The sequence below is a fragment of the Manis pentadactyla genome, chromosome 2, assembly GCF_030020395.1.
Source record: "Manis pentadactyla isolate mManPen7 chromosome 2, mManPen7.hap1, whole genome shotgun sequence".
NCBI classification, from domain to species: Eukaryota; Metazoa; Chordata; class Mammalia; order Pholidota; family Manidae; genus Manis; species Manis pentadactyla.
In genome coordinates this window covers 178,271,431-178,294,759 of record NC_080020.1, presented here as the reverse complement: position 1 = coordinate 178,294,759, position 23,329 = coordinate 178,271,431, and the positions used below count along the sequence as shown (strand labels likewise).

Below are 23,329 nucleotides of genomic sequence, written 5' to 3'. Positions count from 1 at the left end.
AGGATCAATGGGGTCCACACTGAGGTATTGATGCCTGGTCCAGGGGGCCAGCTGGCCTTCACAGGGCATCACCAACAACTGCTAGTAGCTCCTAACAGTGTGATAAAGCTCATGAGGCTCAGACAAAATGAATGTCATGACTGACTAGTCATGTCTGCATTAGCTTAGGGGCAGGAGTGGTGTAGGCAGATAAGCAGGATAGGAGATCTGCATTCCAAGTAACATACTTCATCAATTCTAACAAACCCATCACCTACTCATTCCATTTTTATATCCTTGAAACTAAGATACATCTTATAATCACTATGCCAGGTTATATTTTCCGAAAATAGACACAGTATTTCAAGTCACACACACTCTTCCAGAAACGAGCCAAGCCCCCATTAAGAAGTGGAATTTATGTCCCCTTCCCTCAAACTGGGGGTGGAGAGTGTTTTGTGAGTGCCTCAGCTGAAAGAGGGTGGCAAAAATGACACTAAGTAAATTATGAAGCTAGGCCATTAAAAAATGATATTGCTTCTCTACCTGGCCTTTTCCTTTGGGATGCCCATCCTTGGAACCCAACCACCATGCTCTGAGGAAGCCCATGCTATGTGACGAGGCCCCTGGTGCTCAGGCCCGGCTGAGGTCCCAGCGGACGGCCAGCAAGGTATGTGAGAGCCACTATGGAAGCAGATCCTCCAGCCCTAAACAGGGCTGCCCGAATGACAAATGATGCTGCATGGAGCACAGATTGACCTTCCCGGCTGAGTCCTGCCCAAATCAGAGATTCCTAAGAAAGTAAATGACCATTACTAGTTTAAGATACTAAGTTTTGCAGTGGTTTGTTACATAACAACCAACAACTGAAACAATCCAGGTAAAGCAGGCAGCAACCAGGACAGTTCTCACAGCCTGCATGTGTGCACCCAAACTTACAGAGTTAATTGAAAGAAAACCCTCAAGACAGTAAAGAAGCATATTATAAAGAAATGTACCACCACCACTTTTTATGGTGGAAGGACAATATTGTAAGGGAAAACAGGAGCATTAATGACTCAATTCAAAAACTGATTTAGAGAAATCAGACTGAATAGGAAAAAATAGAGGAATACCAAATTTATTTTGTATATATCTTGCCTTTATAAGGATGCACAAGAGTGATACATACTGAAAAAAACCTGATCTAAATAAGACTAAAAGAACATTCAGTGAATATTAGAGAAATGCTGAGTGACAAAAAAGCAGTCTATCTGTTCACTAGCAGCATTTTCCTTTTTCAGTGGTGTATGATAATCATACAATGACATCTTAGATTTAATGAAATACAAGTATTTATTGTTTTTTGACGTGAACCTCTCCAATCATGCTACCAAACACAGGTGTTCTACAAAAGAATTTCACAAGGTTTTCACTTGTTCTTTGAAAGTGGAAAAAAGACAAACAAAAAAACTCCCCCAAACCCAGCAGGAAACAGCTTTTTTTAAGTTCAATTTAATTTTTACCTCCATAATTTTATCTATAGCATTGTGCTACAAAACATTTCAGGATTTTTTTAAAAAGTTAAGTTTCTGAATTTAATATTCTAAACAAGTGGCTTTCCAAGAACCCCTGAAATCACCTGAATTTTCCGTATTACAAATGTTTCAGGCAGCTCTGTCCTGTGAACGGGGAGGAAGGAGGAGAGGCTTAATGAAAGTGTGACTAAAGTTAATACCACTGAGCTTCAATATATGGTGAACATTAAAGAAACAAAGTGAATGAAGGAGTCCTTATTAAGCATTTATAAAGCAAAAGAAGTGATGGTGTTGGCTTTATTACTGCTGTGAAGCTAAAAGAATCAAGTCATCTATAGATTGCTAGAACAGAAATTTATTCATAAAATATATAAAAAGGTTTGACAAAAAATAAGGCTACAAAACCCTCACAATCTTGTGTGCATCTCAACATCACTACCATCAACAACCCAAAGTCTCACTGATTCAACTCCTTTTTTTTTGAGTAAAAAAAGAGGTCTTTGTAAATCAAGTATTTACTGTATGAGTTATACTGCTGGAAACACTTACCCAAATCTAGTCTGACTGTGCTACTTTGGTAGTTTTATAAAGTAATATTCTTTACAGAAACTTACAGACAATGAAATCTCTCAAAGTGTGTTTACAAAGCTTAGTTCACAGTAGTTTACCAAAGCAAATTATTTTAAACCAAATTAAGTGATCCCTACCACAATACTGTGAACACTAAAACACAAGTGTTATGATAAAATAAGTAGTCTTAGGGATGCAGAACAAATTCAAAATATGCTTAAATACATACAAGTATTTACTCTTTCTTAGACCTGGAGGGGAAGGAACAGAGCTGGCTCTGGAGAGAGCGGTGGCCTGTGGGCAGCAGCAAGCAGTGGCCAGGCTGGTCCCAGAACAACCGCTCGACATCATACACCTGGAGACAGGCCAGCCCAGAGGTTTCTTCAGGGGACTTTTTCATCAGTCAAATCCCCCTTTGTTCCAAGACAGTCAGAGAGTCCCAGAGCGCACTCTGAATTCTACAAGTGCTCCTCTGGAAGGTTTCAAGTTCAGTCTTCAGATCAAATTTTATGGAGTTTTGTAACAATCAGTACTCTCACCATTTGATCAAATGAACTACAGATGCAGAGACCCCTTTTATCTGGACTCCAGTCCAAACTGGAAATGGGCTGCGTTGACAAGGTGACGTTCTGGAGAAGGCTGACAGAACCTGCTACTCCCATCTCTACTCCCTCAGAATCTTTCTTTGACCGCTGAATAGGATATTCGCTGGAAACAAAGATCAAAGTGATGAGAGGAGATAAACCTTAGTATTCTCCCTGTTATTTTTATACATGTACTCCAATATCTCTATTTTTGTTTCTCAGTTGATTACTGGAACTAATAAATACTTAAAGAATCTTGCTAATGTAGAACTGTATGCAAATAAAGTGACACTATTTCAACTTTAATCTCAACCCCCAAAAAATCCTATGAAGGGCTGGTTCTTCTAAAAACTTGAATATCATTCTGTTCAGTGTGAATCCGTATCTTCTCTTTTAACGTGAAAGTTCTAGGTTGACCTAGCATTCTTTAATGAATTTACTTGGTGCTCTTGATAATCTTCAGTTGTAATTCTCTAGAATCAGCTGACTAGATGCCATGGGCAAACCACATGTGCAAAAGCTGTAAGTAACATTTGCAGAACCTCACCCACACACTTCTAGAACAGACCCTGGTTTCTAACCCCAGAGCTCCACCAGACAGATCCAAGCCTAAGGACCCTCTGGGTCCCATTCCTATGGGAAGGCACTGCAGGGATGAGATTTAAGACAAACACCATTGTTTCAAAAAAGAAAAAAGCAATTCCAAGAACACTGGTTTTCCTTCAGCAGAAAACATAATTTATAAACTAAGAAGAACTAAAGGTTAACTCTTAAATACTATTTGGTTTAGATTCCAGAATGGGTGGGGAAGAAACATCCCTCTCTTCACAGAGATGTATTCCTAGTGAAATACAGGGGTCCCTCTCCTCATAAAACCTTTTAAAGCCTGTTACATATCAACCATGACACCATTTTTATTTCTGAAGTTCTCATAAAGGGCTAAGAGTCTAAGGGGCACAAAGCAACTCAGAAGCAGAGCAGAAATGGAAGAAATGACAGATAGTAACCTACTTGTCTTTCTTCCCTTCAGACCCTACCACTTCTTTTGATTAAAAGGAATAAAATATTCAGATAAATAAACAGTTTGCATAACTTTTCATATGTCTCTTGGTGAAGGATGCAGTTCTTCAGTATTTAAAAGACAACATGTTTTTTAAACCCTCCATATTGTCTATTAAAATTTTAGGAATATATGTGTATGTTTCAAATATGCAAAAAAAATCAGCATATGGGGGTCCATTTATTTAAAAAAAACAATTTCTGAATAACTAGATGACTTCCTCTAGGAATTTCTGGTTAGGTTCTCTGTAAATATCTGTAAGTTAGTTGCTTTGCTGTCAAAGGAGACAAGTGAAAATAAAGCTAAATACCATTTTACTTTCTCCTTTGCTGATAGAATACTTGACAGCAAAGCTCCAAACCAACTGAAGATTAGACTAAATAGCTGTTAAGGTAAGGAGTAAGACTCATATTGAGATAAACTCCAAATTTCTAACGGTATTGAGATCCAACTTTACACTATAGCAAAAATTCTAGCTGTAAACGCATTTGTACGTCACATGGAATACAACTCCCAATGTGGACTACAAAGAAACTTGGGACTCGTTCCTCAAGCAAGAGTTTGGTCAAGTACAAAGTGATGTGCAGCCGCTTGGTTTAACTAAGGGCGTTGGCAGAGGCTAACAAACGAGGAGGGAGTGGAGACCGGGCTGGAAGAATCAGAGGAGGACAAGAGGCAAGGTGCTAGGAAATGGGAAATTACCAGATGACTTATCTGCCAGACATTCTCTCAGAACTCTTGAAACTTTCCCTATGCTTTTTACTCACAGAAACTATGTAGTCTTGATCTAAAGCATTCACCTTACCGTTCATTTATGTGCATGTGTTGTATGGTTTTTTGCGTTGAGGGATGTTTAGAAAAGATACATATACACCATTAACTCCCAATTTTATCAGGCCTTTTAACTAAGCAGCTGACCTAGGATCTGTCACCTTAGGGCACTTGGAATTCAGAGCCCCTTAACACAGCCGTCACTGGCACTCCCCCGGCTCACAGTATGCAGAAAGCAACCCAACGACAAGACTTTTCCTGGAGACTAATCAGAGGCCTGGACTCTGTGTTGGTTCTTTTTTGGTGATGTTACCTGAACTTGGGCAACTGAATTATCAGGATTAAAACTCAGAACTCCAACCCTTTTCCTGTTTTCTAGAGGTAGTGTTCTAAGGACCAGATGGCAATATTTCACAAAAGCTTTTGGTCAAATTTGTCATATTAAAAAAAAACAAAAAAACTAGCCAAAACAATGATTTCAAATCTATGAAAAGAACTATTCTGAAGCTATTCACATATATTGGAAGACACAACTAAAATGACAAATAGATTTAATGTCAAGAAGATATTATTTACTAAGTATAAATAACTATAATAATAAAAATGCTGAGAAAACACTTACGTAATATCATAAAATTTAAAGTCATATCAAAATGAGCTCAGTAAAAAGAGGAACAGAAGATAATGAAGTTCAACCTAATCCTACTTCCACCCACAAGTAGCTTAAAAAGGAGCGATGTGCACTGGGAGAGACTTACTACTTCCAGAAGTGCAGGCTGCCGGCACCCCCAGCTGTCAGAAAGAGCTCTCTGTTCTGCGGCAGGTGTCGGACCTGCCACACTGTAGATTTGTGAGCCTAAACAAGAGAAGAGGCAGCACAACTAGTTTATAAGTTTATACGATAAACAAAGACTGCCCTAGAAAGGAAACTCTGCAAATAGTTTTTCTACTATAATTTCAACTGTTACAAAAGTAATTACAGTTATTTTCAGGCATGTCTTTCTAATGGCTGGAGATTTGTAAGAGTCCATCAGAAATTATGAAAAGCATCATTTTTCTTCATTGCTTTAAGAAACTAAGTTCTACATGATTAAAAAAAGATGTTATCAATTAAATGGGCATTTAAGTTTATAATACCATGAGTTATGCAAATAGATTTTACATATTTTTCTAGCTCATTCTAAGGGTGGGGGGACCCTCAAAAACAAAGCATATAGTTTCTCCTAAAGGAAAAAAGAATAGACTGAGTTTTTTTTAAACAAACTATGTTTTAGAGCAGTTTTAGGTAATAGCAAAATTGAGTGAGAAGTACAGAGTTCCCATATACAGAATGAATTTTAACTTAAAAACTCCCAGAGCCTTATCTTCAATTGATATCACTTGACTTGTCTAGTCTTCAAAATCAGGACCATGAGGACTTACAGATAGTGTTTATGGTCATAATAAGCCAAAGCCTTACTCAGTCATATTAAACTAAAAGACAAATGGCAACTGGAAGAAGGTTAACAGTTTGTAAGCACCTCAATAACAGGAAGTAAAATCAGTATTAAGAGCGCAATATTCACTGTGAGGACCCTGAGGAGAGGCAGGGAGGACGAGACATGAAAGACTGCTTTGTAGGAGTGAGACTGGCCGACTTGATCTAAACCACACTTAGACACTTCACAGTTTAGTGTGTGATTAGTCTTGACATCTGACACTAATAGTCTTTTAAAAGAATTACCATTAGCAGATAAAAACATATTTCTCAAAATGCACAAAGTGTGTGAGAGTCCTCAAATGATTAGGTTCATGCTGTTAAACTAAACTTTCTTTTTGTAGTTTAAACTTCTCTCTTTCTTCTGGAAGTTGATTCAAAACCAAAAAGAGAGAGTTTGGGAAATGACCACTTAAAATACACCACAGTCATTGAAAGATTTAGCAAGTACTGGATTCATTAACTATAACAAAAAATTTTGGAGACAACACCATGATTTACAAAAAATGAAAGACGTGTTACAATTGTATATGGAACAATTTAGTAAAGTGCTTTATGTTGTTGACAGATATTTAATATATTCTGAAATGACAAAGCAAAACAATATTATACTTTATAGCTACCTTGCTAAGAGTTTAGTTCATCAGGCAGTGATAGTAATTTACATGCAATAATAATAATTATTGTAACAATAAAATAAGACAAAATAGAAAGGTTTGAGAAGTACTAGTAAATCCACAATGGAGGGAGAGGAGTGAATTTTTCTTTCCTGAGCAACTTAAATATATTTTAATCTTATGGAAATTAGCAATCTGTAACTGCTCTTTATTTTTATACTTGAGGAAGCTGAGTCCCATTTCCAACCTATCTCTTGCAAATGACAGGATGTTTCAGCATGAATTTTATGTAATCCCCTACTCCAGGCATCACTTTTTTTTTACTTTTAGCCAGTATTTTCCCTTTGCCCTACTTTCTTCATCTATTTTTCTGATGTTGTAATACTGTATGTTTCCTTTGGAATAAGGCCAAGTATGTATGTATGTATATGTATAAATGAATATTTTTATAACTACTATGTAGCAATCATAGCAATTAGTACTTTAAATAATTGCATTTAATATAGCAAGCGGGAATATAAAATGTGATGATAGGATATAATGTATATATGTTGATATATTTTGAAAAGTGTGTAATTGACTATTAATACAAATGTTATTTACTCATTAGAAAACACCAGACTATTTCATTGGTCAAATCTTTAACATCAGCTAGTTTTTTGTGATTGCTCTTAAGCTCTAAAATAAGACTCCTAGCCAACTGAGGCCTTTACTATAATCAAGAAGTCTAAAATTGATAAACTTTAGGAAAGTACTCTTTGTACAGAACAACTTTTGTCACAATCCCACAAGACAATACAAAAAAATAGGTCCCTTCATAGAAAGACCTGGAAGGAACCTTGGTGACTTCTATTTATTAGTCAAACAAGCTATGAACATTCCTCTTCATAGAAAGATATTTCCCTCATATTTACCTTTTCTGAAACAGAGGCAAAACCTTTGGTGGGATGCTGTGTTCTCATGTCAAAAACGTGAAACTTCCCTTCCAGAGATGTAGCTACTAACTTATTCATACTTATGTCCTTTCTGTCAAACTCCAAGCTACATACCTGAAAATAGAGAATATTTACTATTGATGGTCTAATTATACAAGAGTTTCTTTTAAGTAAAACAACTTAAAAATTATATGCTCATAAAGCATTTTAACAATCATTTTTATCATTGGAATCAATACATCAAATACTTTTAGGCAAAAAAATTTTTTCTTGTTAATAGGATTAACAAGGCATTCCTAGATACTCTGTTCAGTAGATTAATTTGGAAAGCCATAATTTAATTGTTAATAGTTATTACATAATTATTTTATACAGCCAAGTCTGGGCTGACTGAAAAACAGGAGGGAACCACAATCTTCACTAAAAGTGTACAGCTCAGGACCCAGAACTCTGAAAGTACTTGGGGAGGCTGTTACAATTTCAGGCTTTCCAGTATTAGAAAAAAGGCCTCTTACCAGCTTATTTTAGTAGCACACTGTACGGCCCACAGGGGTCCACAGACAGGCGGCAAGGGCTGCTAACCCACCCAGCATTGTCATACCATATCTAGGAGTGTGTTCACCTTCTGAAGAAAGGACCCATGATTTCTGTAAGATTCTCAAAGGGCTTAGCAGCCCCAAAAGGTCAGAACCACTGGTAGAGGGGCTGTACTGAGATAAGTTATTAGAGGTGGTTTCCTTTTGTAAGCAGTTCAGAGGTAGATGAAAACATGCTCAGAGAAAGTAAAAATAATCCCAATGTACATTACCCCATTTTTTATGTTCGTCTCCCACCGCAATGACATATTTCTGAGATCAAACAGTTTGATATCCCCATTGTCGTAGCCAGCACAAACAACACGTTCCTCTTGATTATAAGCATTGCCTGCAAGTCAAGATACAACATTTCAGATCTTTATAAATGCTAATTTGAAGGCTGCTAATATAATCTTACGAAACTACATATACACTTTGTACCAAATCAGATAAAAAAATAACATTAGGCAGAATCTCATTTTCCTAATAATTTACTAATGACAAGACATCATGATTATTCATTTGGTATCTAATAATTTTTTTTAAAAGTTCATTCATTGAGATTCTGTACTGAGGGGATACATGAAAGTATTTATTAGATCCTAAGTTGAAAGCAAATGTTCTCTCTCTATTACATCAGCAAAGACTAACAGGCCAACTGCAGTTCAAGTACAGTAGGGTTTGGTAGAATAAATACAGCTATGCATCTATTGTTTCTTTGGCAGTAACTATATTTGGATACACACAGAAACTACTTTAAATTTATTTTGCAAAATGCTGTTCTGGTGTTGTCTTTTCAAGGAAACCTGTAATACAACAAAGCTGTAACACACTTTGATATAGTTTTGGTTGTAGGGCTGATCACACATGAAATAAGTTTACAATCTGTAAATTCATGCTGCTTGGACCCAGGGATTTTTTTTCTGGAGTACCCCTGCTACTCATCTGTCCCCACTACACAGCGCTAGCTTGGTCTTCCTAAAGCTCTGATCACATCTCATCCTTGCAGAAACCTTCAAGGATTTACTACCATGTTGGCACCATCTAAACACTTCTGGCTGTGGCCCTGAGCCATCCTTAAAGCTTTTCCTACCACTTCTACATATTTCTTGGGCACTTTTTAAGCTATTCCTTATGCCTGAAATTTCCTCCCAATTTCAGTGGTTCAAGTCCTATGTATCCTTGGTCTGAGGTCAAAATGTTCTTCCTCCCCAGCCATTTCTCCCTGGGGATTCCTGCATTCATCCATCCATGACTCTTGTGACATTTTTCACTCCAACCTGGTAGTATAATTAATATAGATATCATCCCCTCTTTACTAAACTGTAAGCTTCTTGAGGCTAGGATGTGAGTCTTTTCACCTTTGCAAGCCCACAATACTTGGCACATACTGGGCATTCATAAGATATTGTCAAATCAATGGGTAAATGTTTTTTTAACTTAATATCCCATATTTAAAACTGCACTTATTTCCTGCAGATCAATGATGAAAGGCTTTAAAAGACCCAAAGATAATCATTTTGTAATTGTTATATTAATGTTTAGGTGATAATTCTAAATATTTATCCTGAAATTTCTCCCCAAAGTGTACATGTCTTAAGTTTATATATTATTGCTCATAATATAAGAATGTTGTGCTTGTACATTTAATCTTTTAGAATTTCCATACAATAATTTATTTTTGGAATTGGAAATCTAAAACTTTCCTCTTAATAATGGTGCAATCTCAAAATAACATAGAAAGTTAAGCAGTTCACATATATTGTTAAATCCCATTTTTAATGTCTGTTATCTACACAGGATTATAATAGGAAAAGGGGAAAGAAAATAGAGGTTTTAAACTAAGTGTGGCCTATATCCTTTAGTGGCAAAAATTATTCTAATTTTGGGGCTCAGAAAGAGACACAATGGCACACATCAATTAATCCTACAAAATCAATATTCGTTTTAAGTATTAGTAGAGTAACACAGATATCCAATTATAAGAAATATGTTGTAATAGCATAACTATAATAAATATAACCTGTGTAGGGTATAATGTAAGATTTGCTGGGTTACCATTTGCACCTGAAGCTCTTCTTAGCTCCATTAATGGCATCTGGTTATAAATTAGGTCAATATGATCTAGTTAAACAGAAGTACATAGCAATAGCAAATATTTTGAGCACTTCATAATCTAAGCACAATTCTACACACTTTATATGTTTTAACTGATTGAACCCCCATAACAGCACTATTGGGTAAATTCTATTATTAGTTCCATTTTATAAATGAAGCAACCAAGGAACAGAGAAGTTTGGATTCTTGTCCCAAGATACCAAAGCCAGTCACAGAGCCAAACAGTAGCACAGTGAGTATTCAAACCTTGGCCCCAGAAGCTGACATTAACTACCATGTCTATTTGCCTCAATAAGCTATCACAATAATCCACAAAATAGACCATAAAAAGACCATCAGGGCCTCCTTGAAGCACTGTGCTTTTTTACTATCTAATCCTTCAAATGCAAGGGGTCTTGAATAATTTACCAAATGCCACAGTCCAACAGTCTCTCTTGTTTTCTCCTTGTACAGGTTCCATATTAGCAACAGGATCATCTTTTTGTCTTGGGTCCCACACCTTCACAGTTCCTGCCACGAGTAAAAGTGAGTTGGCAAAATTCAATAGTAAATGATGACATTTCTCTTCTGCATCTCTTTCTATGGCTTCCTGTGGTGTACATGGCAGAATTATAGATGTTATTACATCTGAAAAATACATTTTTCTGACTTCTAATTGGGCAAATTATATATAATATCAGAGATACTATAATCCATATGCTACTGTCTGAATAGCTACACAGAAAAGCCAACAGCTGGTTCCTAAATTATCAAGAAGGTATGGTAGGCAAGGAAAACACAAATGTACATATATAATTCAAACCATGCCTTATTTTCTTTGAGCCTAAAACTAATGTGCTGTTTATTTGGAATACCAGTGTCATCTTAATTTTTATTTTTTTCCTTACTACTCACATAAGCAATGGCATTTTTTTCTTATACAGATGAATAAACTCTCATTTTTCTATTTATGATTTTTATATGGATTTTAGAATACTATCTCATGTACAATTAAACTTAATTTTCCTGTGGCAATAGAGAAAAGCAAAATAGTAAATAAAATTAACAAATAATTCTTATTTTAATTTCAACCCAGTTATTTTAATGCAAATTACAGGACTACTAACTAAATGGCATCATTGCCTATGAGAAACACAAAGGCACTTAATAAGGTGGCTAAAAGGCAAGTACCTGAAAGAACAGGAAAAGGGCAAAATATCCTTAAAAGGGGTAATGAACTCAGAAAAAGAGGAACTATCCCACTAGATTTATCTCCAAGGATGAAATTAAGTTGGTCATTAAAAAGGCAGCTTTAAGGAGAAAAAAATTTCTCACAAATGTGACAAGATTATTAAATTACAGGGTTCATACAAATTGATGATTCATATTAAGCTTATAACAGTTAAGTGAGCTAACAATGTGCACAATTCACACAGCAAAATTAGCTACTAAAGAGATACAGGAAGACATTAACATAAGTTGGAAAGAAAGTACCATTTTTACCTAAAAAATATCGGGGGGAAAGATCAGTGCTGGCAGAGTAGTCTGGAGCTCTACCTCATCTACTGGAGCTGATAATGTAAAGGGTACTTTGGAAAGTTTGACAATAAATTTTTTAAATCATAAAATACTTTTATTCCAAAAGAGCTATATGTATGATGATACGCATTTTTTTACTCTTTGTAAGTCACTCTCCCCCAAAAATAAAACACTTGAAGCAAATTGAATGCTTACTAACAGGGGCATGGTTCACTGTGACACATCACTGGATAGAACATTATACATTTAGCTATTGAAACAATACTTTTGAAAAGTATATGGAAACAGCAACATTTGTGTATGACAAAACATTAAATGAAAAATGTTAAGATAAAAATCACATTCACACTGTTAACTACATAAAATTGTATATAAGACTAGTAAGGAAAACAAATCTAATGGGTATGCTAGTATGGTAGATTGAATGTTATTTTTCCTTCCATATTCCATATTGCTTTTTTTTTTTTCCATATTGCTTTCATGATGTAAAAAACTGATGTCTAAAGCACAATCACTCTTAAGTAACTCTTAGAAAATTGCATCTCACTTTTCTTTGTAAAACAATTTCCTCATGGCCTCAGACATCCATTAAGAAATTAGCCAAGCCCACCTAGGTACCAAATTTCTATGTGCCCCTGGTGAAGAGGCAACAGTTGTGACTCCTTTCCAGTTCTCAGAACAGCTCTGGACATCAGAAGGCCTGCTTCTCGGGAGTCACGCCGGGCTGGAGAGGCAGAGCTGGTGCCCCTGGCGCTTTCTACAAGGCTCGGCGGAAGGATCACAGAACGTCAGTGTTCAACCAGCCGTCAAATGACAATTTTCACAAGTACTAATTCTGCTTTTTAAAAAAAGAAAATGAAAAGATGCCACCTACATTATATCATCAGCCGCCTCAGAAACCTGTAAAGAGATTTTAAGTCCTTCAAGGTTCATAGGAAATTATGGTTATTTGTTACACTTGCTCAGAACTAAAATAGTAAGTGCTTGCCTCTCTCTCAAAATACCCTAAAGTCTGAAACAACTGAGGGCTATGAAATCAAACCTTCCTATTAAAAAGGTAGGCTATGAGATTTAGTGAGTCGGGGTTTACTGATGAGGGTTTTCACATACAGAGGATATACCGCTGCATAGAGATTTATCTACAAAGAAAATTTAAGCACATAGAATACTTTGACTTACCATCTCGGCTGCCAGTCACAATTTCAGGTGCTCCTTCCCCGATTCCTAGTCCACCTACACCATCTATAGTATTTATAATTTCTTTGTGGCCCTTTACAGAATATACTGGGATATCTGGAGCTTCCAAATTCCTAAACAACAGAACACAGCTTCTGACTTACTCCACATGTCCAAACATTTGTCCACTACTAAAATTTAACAATGCATACAATACTTAGATTTTTGTTTTAAAATAAGGGTTTTGCTATGAAGGTAATTTATACATTTACTTCCAATTTTTTCTCTCCACCTTTGCTTCTTTCAAGCCCTCAATGAGAACTGTCATGGTTCAACTTGGGATCCTAACTCCTGAGCCCCATTTACTTTGTGGTCCTCAAAGATGATCTGCGTAGAACCTCAGCACAGGGGTTACCAAGTGTGCTTACCAATTAACGCAGATACATGGCCTCCTCCCAAGACACATCGGATGAGCATCTCTGGGACGAGGTACCAAATCTGCTGATGCTCTGGGACAAGTCTGATCATCACTATTTTAAATATAGAGTAAATTCAAAGTGATCTAGAATGTTTCCAAAGCAGGCCTTAGTAGTTTGATCTTGAGATTTTTGGGAAGGATAACATGAGTAGCGTTTACTCGGTCTACATTTCTTTCTTTATGACGTACTATTTTCCATACTGACCATCATCTATATTCAGCATATCATCATTCTGGTCACAATAAATATCAGTCAAACTGGCTTAAGTTTGTCTAGTTCAGATTAGTTAAGAGAGGAACGTAGGAAAGTACCTCTTTCTAGGTGTGTCTGGCTGGGTGATGAATGGCTCAAGCAGGTTACATGAACACATCCCTTTTCTTGCCTCCTTCCAGTCCCCCTTCTTTTGTTTTGCTATTAGAGCTTCTATCCACCTTGCTCTTTAACTACTGAGTTTTCAATGACATACTTAAAAAAAAAATGAATGTAGTTATTCATGAAATGTAATCCCAACTTAATACTAGGTCAAGATTTATTAGTAAAAACTCACTAATCAAAATTTGAGATAGCTCAACCTAGAGACGATGTTCCTCTTTGTAGTGTCATTGTGAGAGAATCGAGAGACTTGTTAGCACTGAGGCTCTACTTAAAAGAACTGTTTTGCTATTTTTACAGATAGCAAAACATTTTACAGACAGCTTTAAAACATTACTTAGAATCAAGGAAGGTCACATTAGAAAACATGAGGTAGAGAAGATAGTTTCTTTCTAGAACATTACTGTATACTTTAAATAATTACAATAAAATATATTCCTGGAGGAACTTCAAATAACTAATTTAAATATGAGGAAATAATTCTAGGTAAAGTATGAAAAATTAGAGGCATTTGGCACAATTGTAATTTTGCTCACTCAAAACAGGTTTATCTTTATTTAATCAACAGATATGTTCCTAAAAAGTTGTGCTTAGATGTTAGGTAACGCATTTAAAAACGTTTTTTTAAATAAATTGGGAGTTCTATATTAAAAACATTAAACAATAACTCTGTATCATTCTGTAATGCCTAATGTCTTGCTGAAATGTAAATATCTAATTGTTCTTGTCATGTACGTGTACTTTTATATATTGCATCCTTCAAGGTGGAGGGGAATAGCCTTTATTTACAAATACAGGGTATTAGATGCTAGTACCAAACAACATTTGTGGAAATAAATATTGATAACATTATTCAAAATATCTAGAAAATAGGTTAGCATTTTAAAGTGGATTTTGAATTGTGAATCTAGAAATGTATAATAAAAGATAGTTTTTGCATTTTTAAATAATTAAAACCGAGCAAGGAAACATTTAAAAATTAGAATTCTTTCAGAGAAAGAGTAAGAAGAAAGAAATTGCTTGTCTCACATCTTAATACTGATTAAATAATCTTACCATATATGTAGGTTTCCAGCAAAATCTCCAGTAGCTAAATTTCTCTGCTGTAAAGACGCTGCACCAAATGTTCCACATTTAATGGGTTTGGCCTTTTCAATCTTGATAAAAGGGAGGGAGAGAGGATACACTATTTATGTAAGCAGATATTTATAATCCACAATATGTATAGCTCTATTATGGAATTTAAATAAAGCACACAATATAAAAAGCAATTAAAATGTTTTCTGATAAAGATAATCATGCTTTTCCTTTAGTTATTTTTCTATAGTTTAAAAGTACATGATCATCAAAAAGAATGAGATTTAATTTTGCCTTTCCTCTCTTCTAATGAGACATTCAAATGCTGACAAGTCTATCATCTCCATTGGTTTGCAAATATGAAAATTTCAGCATGTAATAAGGTATTCTTCTTTAAGATCCTCGATAGAAATGAGAACATAGTGAAGATATTATTCTCTCCAGATGGCTACAGGAACAAAACTTATGTGTCTCTTGTAGCTTTCCCTGAAGAACCCTATAAACTGAGAATGTTTATGTCCTGCTCACTCTGAGACCATAGAGATCTGTGTATACCTGTGTGTACCAAAGGCTCTGCTATTAGTATGGATTAGCCAGTCTTCTGAGGTTTCTTTAAATGGCTACTGCTCCAAGTACTGCATATAATCATGTTATAAAGTCACCATATATTGACGCACTATTTAAAGGATGTGGCTTATGGACATCACGTGAAGAACCTATCACGAAAAGGGTCCCTGGAAACAATCTAATTTAACACCCTCTTGTCACAGACGAAGAGCTCAGGCCTCCAGCTTTACAGATTTACCCAACTCAGGTGTTCAACATTTAATGAGTTCCCACTAAAAGCAGGTCAATGAAGTAGGCAGAAGAGGATATGAAAATGAATGAGACCGGCCATCCTTCAAGGAGTTTACAACCCAGTTCCTACCTGACTCCTCTACTTACACACACGCACTATGCTGTTTTCAGCTACCCCCATACTTCTGTGGGTCTTCCAGTGACCTTCTTTTACTGCCAGATGCTTCCCATTTCTCTGATGCCCCCACCCACCTAACTCCACATGCACAGGTCACTGGCGCCTGCTTTTCCTGCTGCCTTGGTTGGTCCTTAGGAACTCTGGATAATCTGGAATTAAAAGAGGCCACTACTCGCTGCCTGCCCCACGCCACACTGTGGCCCCTGTATCACCTCCCATTTACTGTCAGCCTTCATGGGGCAAAACTGCTCCTCATATTCAGCTGCTTACAATATTTAAATGTTTTTATTCTGAATGTTTACAAAAGCAACACACATTCCCTATAAAAAAATCAAACACAATCAAAAACTGAAGGGTAAGAACAAAGTCTCCCTTTGATGCTCCCCAGAACTGATCCCTGTTCTTCTCGACCTTTTCTACACATTTACAAACACACGTAGGTTTGTTTTAATATAGGATCATAATATATTTCCCTTTTGCTTAATTTTCTTCACTTAACAATATATCAGAATAAACTTTTCCCTCCACAGACTTCTCCAGTTTCTAGGGCATCTCCCCTTGTAACCCTTCAGTTCCTGGGCGAATCTTCATCCTTCCCACTAGGTTGGCTTGTTTCATACAATTTAACAAATAATTTCCCTGCCACTTTCAGGGTGTGGCTGAGCACTTCCACAGAGGATACATCACACAGCAATTTTTAAAGAAGAAGAAAATAAAATTCACTTAAACTATAACTGAACTTTTCCTTCATGGTTGAAAAGATACCACTATATGGTATAGGGCTTTGGAAACTAGCAGCTTTGTTGAGCTTTCTCACTGTTTCGGTCTGGATAAATTAGCAGTTACTATGTAGCCAGGTCTAAAATAAAGCCCCCTTGTAAACAAAGTCAGTCATCCACAGTAACATGGTTACAAAAGGCTGTACTGATGAAAAACACAGAACCAAACAATAATTATTTTTCCTTTAAATGCATAGGTGGTTCGAGATAGCATCAGTTACCTACAGTATCAGAAAATTGATATTCAGTTATTTCAGTTATTTTTCCAACTTCTGTAAGAGTATCTTACAACGTGGCAACATAGGGAATCAAGATTTTCTCAACTTAACAATGTAGTTCCCAACTCCAAATCACTTCTGCTCTCACCACCATCCCCCAGATAAAAGTGCCTGAAATTAATATAGACAGTGGTATAGCACCTAATCACTACTAACACAATTTCTATGGTTAAAGGAATTCAGTTTCAACTTAGGCCAACTGATGGAAGAGCTACCCACTCCTTCCTCCCATTTGTCTCCCACTGGGCCCAAGCTCTAAGTCACTGCTAATGGCCCCCACAGGCTGAGGCACAGGGAGAAGGCAAGCCTCTGAGGTCAGCAGCAGGTGGGCCATGATGGACAGGAACGTGGTTCTAGGGACTCAAGGGGATTAGGACCTGTGGGGAGTTTGCATCATATATTGATATAACTCTCTGGGGAAATTCTCAGAGAAGACCTGGGAAGACAGGTCATCCACTTCCTTCTCTTCCACCAGCTGTAGCATTCTGCTTCGTGTAATCTCACTGCTATCACCTGGAGCCTCGGATGGGGCTTCTCTTCTTCCCAGGCCACAGAAGAGGTAAGAGCTAACCTCTACTGCTCAGTCCCTACAGTAAGCACACAGTTAAGATTTTATTGTTGCTGGTAATAAAAAGTTGGGAAGCAAAAACTTCCCTCCCTGTGTTATTTCTTTACCTAACTTTCACCTTTAGACCCTTTCGAACAGAGAATACCAGACTGTGCTCCCAGAACACACTGATCTTCTGGTAACCACATAAATTCTCCCAAACAAACAAAAGAGCTAATGGATGCTTTTCTCAAGTTTAAGTTTTTTTCAAGTTTTTAAAACTTGTCTGCTAGAAAATACTAGCAAATGAATACCAATAAGAAAACCTAGAAATGAGGATAAAAAAATTTATGCATGGTTACTTCTTGTGATGTAAAGATCAGAATACAGTCGTTTTTCTACCAGAAAAACCCTTCCTTGTGCAGAGATGGAACAGACTATTCCAATTATTTCATGGTGCTTCAGAAACAGCACAACCATTTCCAGACGTTCTGACACCTGAACACATCTAAGAATCCCCACCTTAGAAGGAAACCAAACTGAGCACACTCCATCATGAAAGACCCTATACTAGGTATTTTCACGTCTGTCATTGCACAAATGCTAAAAATGCTCTTTATTACAAATATAATGGAATGAAATAAAATGTATGTACATAGGTATTTTCACGTCTGTCATTGCACAAATGCTAAAAGGGTCTTTATTACAAATATAATGGAATGAAATAAAATGTATGTACATAGAAGGCATAGACTCACAAAAGTGGCACAGGGCCTAAGGTATACAAAATGTGATAAAGCCCTTTGAAATCCAGCGTTGCCTGTCTCTCTGACCTCATTTCCGGCACCTTCCTTCTCTCTACTACACTCTTTTTCCCTTCAGATACACCGAAGTCATTTCTACCTCAGGGCATTTGCATCTACTGTCCCCACTACCTAGACTGCTCTTCCATCAGATCATCATATCTTCTTTTTTCTGTCAATTCATATTTCCATTTAAATGTCACCTTCTTTAAGAGGACTTCCCTGCTCCTCCAATCTGAAGTGGAACACCCAAATCACTGTTTTATCTGCTTTCTTGAACTTAGTAATAAACTTATTTTATTCATTCAATTACAGTGTCTATCTCCCTCTAGATAGATCATTTCTAGAATGATGCAAATGGGGCCTTGTCCAATTTGTTCAATACCTGGTAAGTGCCCAACACTTGTTGAATGGAAATATAAATATCTGTTAATCTGTCTGACCTAGTGCCAGGGAGAGAGAAGCCCCCGATGGAGTGCACACTCCCACTGCTCCCATGTTTTCACGTGACACACCAGTTTCTGGTGTCATTTATATGCAATAATGAAACCAGTATCCATATGTTGAACACACGTATCGGATACTATTTCAGATGTTCTTCTAAACTAGACCACCCCTTCTCTTTCTAACACACACAACTGCCAGTTAAGTATATGAGCACCCCTTTCCAGATGAGGAAACAGGTTCAGAGGACTAAGACTTGCTCAACGTCTCTGTGCCAGGTAGACTCCAAGCTCTTTCTACTAAACAAGTCTGCTCCCAGGCCTACATGTAAATCAATTAAATAAACATTTTATTATGTAGCCCCTATTCTGTAAACCTGCAAGTTATATTAAGTACCAAAGAAATGTTCCAATCCTAAAATGGTGAGGTAAATGGTATAGGCCTGAAGCAAACCCGCTTTTAGATTTCTGTCCTTGGGTTTTTACCTTCATTCCTATCTTTACAAGCTATAACATATATAATATTTATGCTTCATGTTCACTTTCTCCTTATATCAAAGAAACATAAACAAATTTATAGACACTAGTGGTCTTGTACAAGAGTCAAACTAAAATATAAAAGCATATTTAAACATCTGCACAGTGGTGAAGATTGTGCTTTGCTGAGAAGGGCTGAGCTATGCTGGAGAATGGACTTAAGAGAAGCAGGCTTGTTTTCCCTTTCCTCAGATTCACAGCAATTACAATTGTAGCTAAATGAAGAGGCACACTGGAATGAAGGTAATTTTTTATAGTTCATAATAAGGCTCCCTCCAAGCCCCAGTTAAATATTTTACCTTTGGAACAGAAAAGATGGGAAAAAATGCAGTGGTTACTTAAATTTTTTCTTGCTAGAAAACTGATTGGTTTAAAAAAAATGAAGATTTTGGGAAATTTGTTTCACAAAGAAAATCAGTATGGTAACTTCTATTACATGGTACTGAAATGACCATCAATAATGGTCATATTTAGCCTGTTGGTTCTTTGTTACAGTAAGTGAATGTGATTCCAGAAGCCCATGATCAATAATTCCCATGAGCTATTTTTGTTCTGTCTGTGGGTGGGTCTAGTACATCTTGTCAGTATTTCCTCCTCCACATCCTGGCACTACTTAATTAACATTAAAAGGTTTAGTCAACCAAATGCTAACAAGCAGTGAATTCAGTGGCATAGGGCTAAAAAAGCAGAACTTTATTAGCTTATTAGTAATGTTTAAACATTCACAACTATGACTCTATTTCTCAGGGCCACCCCTAGTCCTCTGTGCCAATTAGAAAAAGTTGCCCTTTATAGGCTAATGGAGTGTCACACTTCTAAGGCTTGATGAGAAAAGACATGGATTTCAGCTTCCACGTGCACCTTTGGTCACACCTGTTTTGGTGCAGCAAACTGCTCAACTGTTCCTGGAGGCCCTGTTCTCATTCCCTATCCATCCTCAGTAAGAAGATAAGGATGGTGTCAACAAAGACCCACTTGCTTCCTTCACCCATTTCTTTAACTTGGATGCATGGGCTTTGGAGCACACAGCATGAGGTGTTTCCACAATGATAAAATCAAGTGTGTTTCCTAATATTTTAGTAAACAGTTCATCTACCAGGTAGTGAACCCTGGTAGTCATTAGAATCATCTGGTTGAGGTTTAAACAATACTGTGTTCAGGACTCACTCTAGTTTAGATGCAAGAGTCTGACAGCATCAGAATTTCTAGAGGTGGGACCAAGACATGAGTATTTTAACACACACACACAGAAAAACAGCAGCAACACAACACACAACAGATCAAGGCATGGTGAGGGCTAAGAATCACTGAGCCTACATTTAACCTGTGTTCTTTTCCACTGTACCTCCAATCTGAAGTGAACCCCAAATTGCTACCTATTTAGCTTCTTTCTTAATTACAGTATCTACCTCCTTTCTTTCTAAAATGATGCGAATGGGGCCTTGCCCCAGATACCTTGTATTTGTCATAACTAGATGCAATATAAGTTCTTAAATATGCTTTTGCATTTGTTTCATCCTCTTCAGACAGTAGACTCTTTAGAAGGGACTCATCTTTCAAATACCTTTGATCCTTCCTTAGCATCATACCTTGAAATAGTAGATTCTCAATAGACGTTTATGATATAAAGAAGACCCAGAGGTAAAAATAGGAAAAGTAGTTATACCTAGGATTAAGATAATGGGTGATACTTATTTTCTTCTTTTTCCCATCTGCATTTTTAAGTGTTCTATCATGAACACATATTGCTTAAAAAGTAAAATTGACAAATAGAACTACTTCACTTTACAAAATAAGTGTTATTTTTGAAGTATACACAAATTATTTAAGTCACAAGTCTGTAGATGCTCTCTAGTTGGGCTCTGATTGTTTTATTCCTAATACTTCCCCTTTCAGTTCCTGTACACTATTCCAATTTTTCCCATTTGTTCAAACCCTTGCCCCCAATTAAGGATGACTAAAACAATATTTAAAGTTCCCAAGTTATAGCCTTTTACAGATATACATTCACTCATTCTTTTAACACGTAATTTATTGAATGGCTGCTCCTTACAAACCACTAAAGAAAGACACTGTCCTTGCTCTCCAGGAGCTTACAATCTAATTACAGATAAATGGGACAGAATGATCTACGTGTGGCACAGAAAAGTACCCTAGGAATGCAATGTAAAGGACAGTTAATTTGTGTGGGGGTCAGGAGGGAACTTCCTAAGTCAATCTGAACTGAACCTTCAAAGAGCACCAGGTGACCGGGAGCTAAGTGCTGAACAATTTAAGGAAAGGTGGAAAAAAACAAGTCATGTTTAGGAACTCTGCTGAGGTGCCTGGTTAAAAAATACAAACTGAACAGGAAACTGGCACTCATAGAAATTTCAAGTGGGATGGGGCTTTACATACCTTCTGATCTAAGCTTGCCTATCCAAAATGTATTGATTCATTATCTACCAGTTTAACCCCAATCTCCTTCAAGCAGATTGTCTCGGTGGCATTTGATCCCTGGAGTTCTCAACCTTCCCTGCAGTCTATCACAACCCTAAACACGTCAGTATGACTTGACCCATCAGGGTATTTTTAAAACTGTAAACAGGTATAAAAATGTTAACATTATTATTCTCTAATTCTTTCACTAGCAAACTTTACAAAACTTGTAAACCGAATCTTGTCATTCCCTGTGTAAAGTCCTCCAATAATGTCCTGTTTTTCTTGGAAAAAAGGTATAAATCTTTTAAATGACATACAGATCTTGCGACCTCTGGTCCCTCCTTATTATTACCTGTTTCTGAACGCGATAAACTCCCATTGATGAGCTAAAAGTATGCTGTTTCCTCTGGAAACCTCCTCTACTCCTCGTTTGGCCTAGTGAGCTTTTCTACTCATCCTAAATCTGTTTTTACTCTCATAGAACCGTGTTCCTTTATATTAGATAATTCACCTCGGTTTGTATTTATACATTCTCGATTTGATTATTTAGCTGATTCCCTCTCCTACTAGAAAAATAAACTCACGAAATCGGGGAGATCGTGATTCACATGCCTGGGAATACCAGGTAATCAGTCGATACTTGCTGAAGGAATAAATGTGTTAGGTTGTCTCCACCAATCACACCGCAAGCATCCTGGTGGCCGCTTTGGCTCTGCTTGTATGAAAAGCATTTTATTAACACGGGCCTATTAAAAGATTCTCCACAAACAACTGGGCACTGCCCAGAAGGGCTTCGAATTTAGACACGAAGTCTTAACGTCACTTCCCAAGGACCTCGCACAGGACTGGCTGCAGGAAGGGGCCAGCGGGGCGCGGATGAACTAGTTCGCAGAGAATTCAGGACTCGGACAAAATAGCGTTTTACGTCGAAGTATTCTTCAATCTGCGATCAGCTTCGTTTGTCCTGCGCAGCTTGAACTGTGTTTTGAGGGTATGCTGAACGAAAGCTTTAGCAAAAGAAATGCAGAGCCCTCCCACCTCCATTCCCCACCGGAATCAGCACTCGCCCCCCAAAGGCAGTCCCACATCCTGGAACTGGGCAGTTTCGACCCGGCACCCACCTCCCGAAGCAGCTTTAGGTCACCGTGCTGGATCTCGTACAGTTGAATGACGCCAGTGCCCCGTGCGAAGTTGCCCATGGTCACAAATTTGGCGCTGCAGGGCACCCACTTGCAGTCAAACACCGTGTAGTTGAGGCCCTTCTGGATATGAGCGATGATCTGAGGCTTCTCGAAGGCCGACATGGTCCAGCGGATTTCGCCTCCAGGAACAGGCACACCAAAATATTGACAAAACACTAACCGGTAAACCAAACTCCAAACAGTAACGACAGTTAGTCCCTCCCGCTTGCCGTTCTCCCCCTGACGCCCTAGCGAGTTGGATTGAGTTGTCCAGAACATGCCAGATGCGGTACTGAAGTCACCAAGATTTTTCTTCTTCTACAACGCGAATTTGTTAATCACCTTTACCTATGCTTTCGCATATGCACATAGTAGAGAGTGCAAAAGGCTGTGAGTGGCGGAAGAGAAGCAGACCACAAGGACAGGCATATTTTAGGACAGCCCACCTTCCTCTTCAAAAAACACAAAATCTTGCTTCAGGTCCACCGCTTGGGACTTCTCAGGAAAGGGGGCGGAGCCCTGGGGTGGGTTGGCGGACG

General features: G+C 37.5%; 1 protein-coding gene across 2 annotated transcripts; it reads right to left on the bottom strand.

Moving 5' to 3' along the window:
• Positions 1–1,831: 1,831 nt before the first annotated feature.
• Positions 1,832–23,140, bottom strand: DNAAF10 (dynein axonemal assembly factor 10). 2 transcript variants are annotated; one of them, XM_036908220.2, is made up of 8 exons: positions 22,731–23,130; positions 14,805–14,905; positions 12,901–13,031; positions 10,612–10,713; positions 8,319–8,434; positions 7,490–7,624; positions 5,240–5,337; positions 1,832–2,774 (listed from the first exon to the last, which is right to left on the bottom strand). In XM_036908220.2, exons 1-8 carry the CDS (start codon positions 23,067–23,069, stop codon positions 2,567–2,569), a joined length of 1,230 nt encoding a protein of 409 aa, XP_036764115.2. In that variant the 5' UTR covers positions 23,070–23,130; the 3' UTR covers positions 1,832–2,566. The 2 variants fall into 2 exon arrangements, with proteins under 2 accessions (XP_036764115.2, XP_036764116.2); XM_036908221.2 differs by lacking the exon at positions 7,490–7,624 and having other exon boundaries at positions 22,731–23,140.
• Between the last annotated feature and the right edge of the window lie 189 nt (positions 23,141–23,329).

Excerpts from the sequence above, each read along its gene's own strand:
- DNAAF10 (XM_036908220.2), bottom strand. The coding sequence starts at position 23,069 with ATGTTCTGGACAACTCAATCCAACTCGCTAGGGCGTCAGGGGGAGAAC. Across the intron at positions 14,906-22,730 it reads ACCTAAAGCTGCTTCGGGAG|ATTGAAAAGGCCAAACCCAT; the intron begins GTGGGTGCCGGG and ends CCTTTTATCAAG. Across the intron at positions 2,775-5,239 it reads AGCCTGCACTTCTGGAAGTA|CGAATATCCTATTCAGCGGT; the intron begins GTAAGTCTCTCC and ends CTTTGTTTCCAG.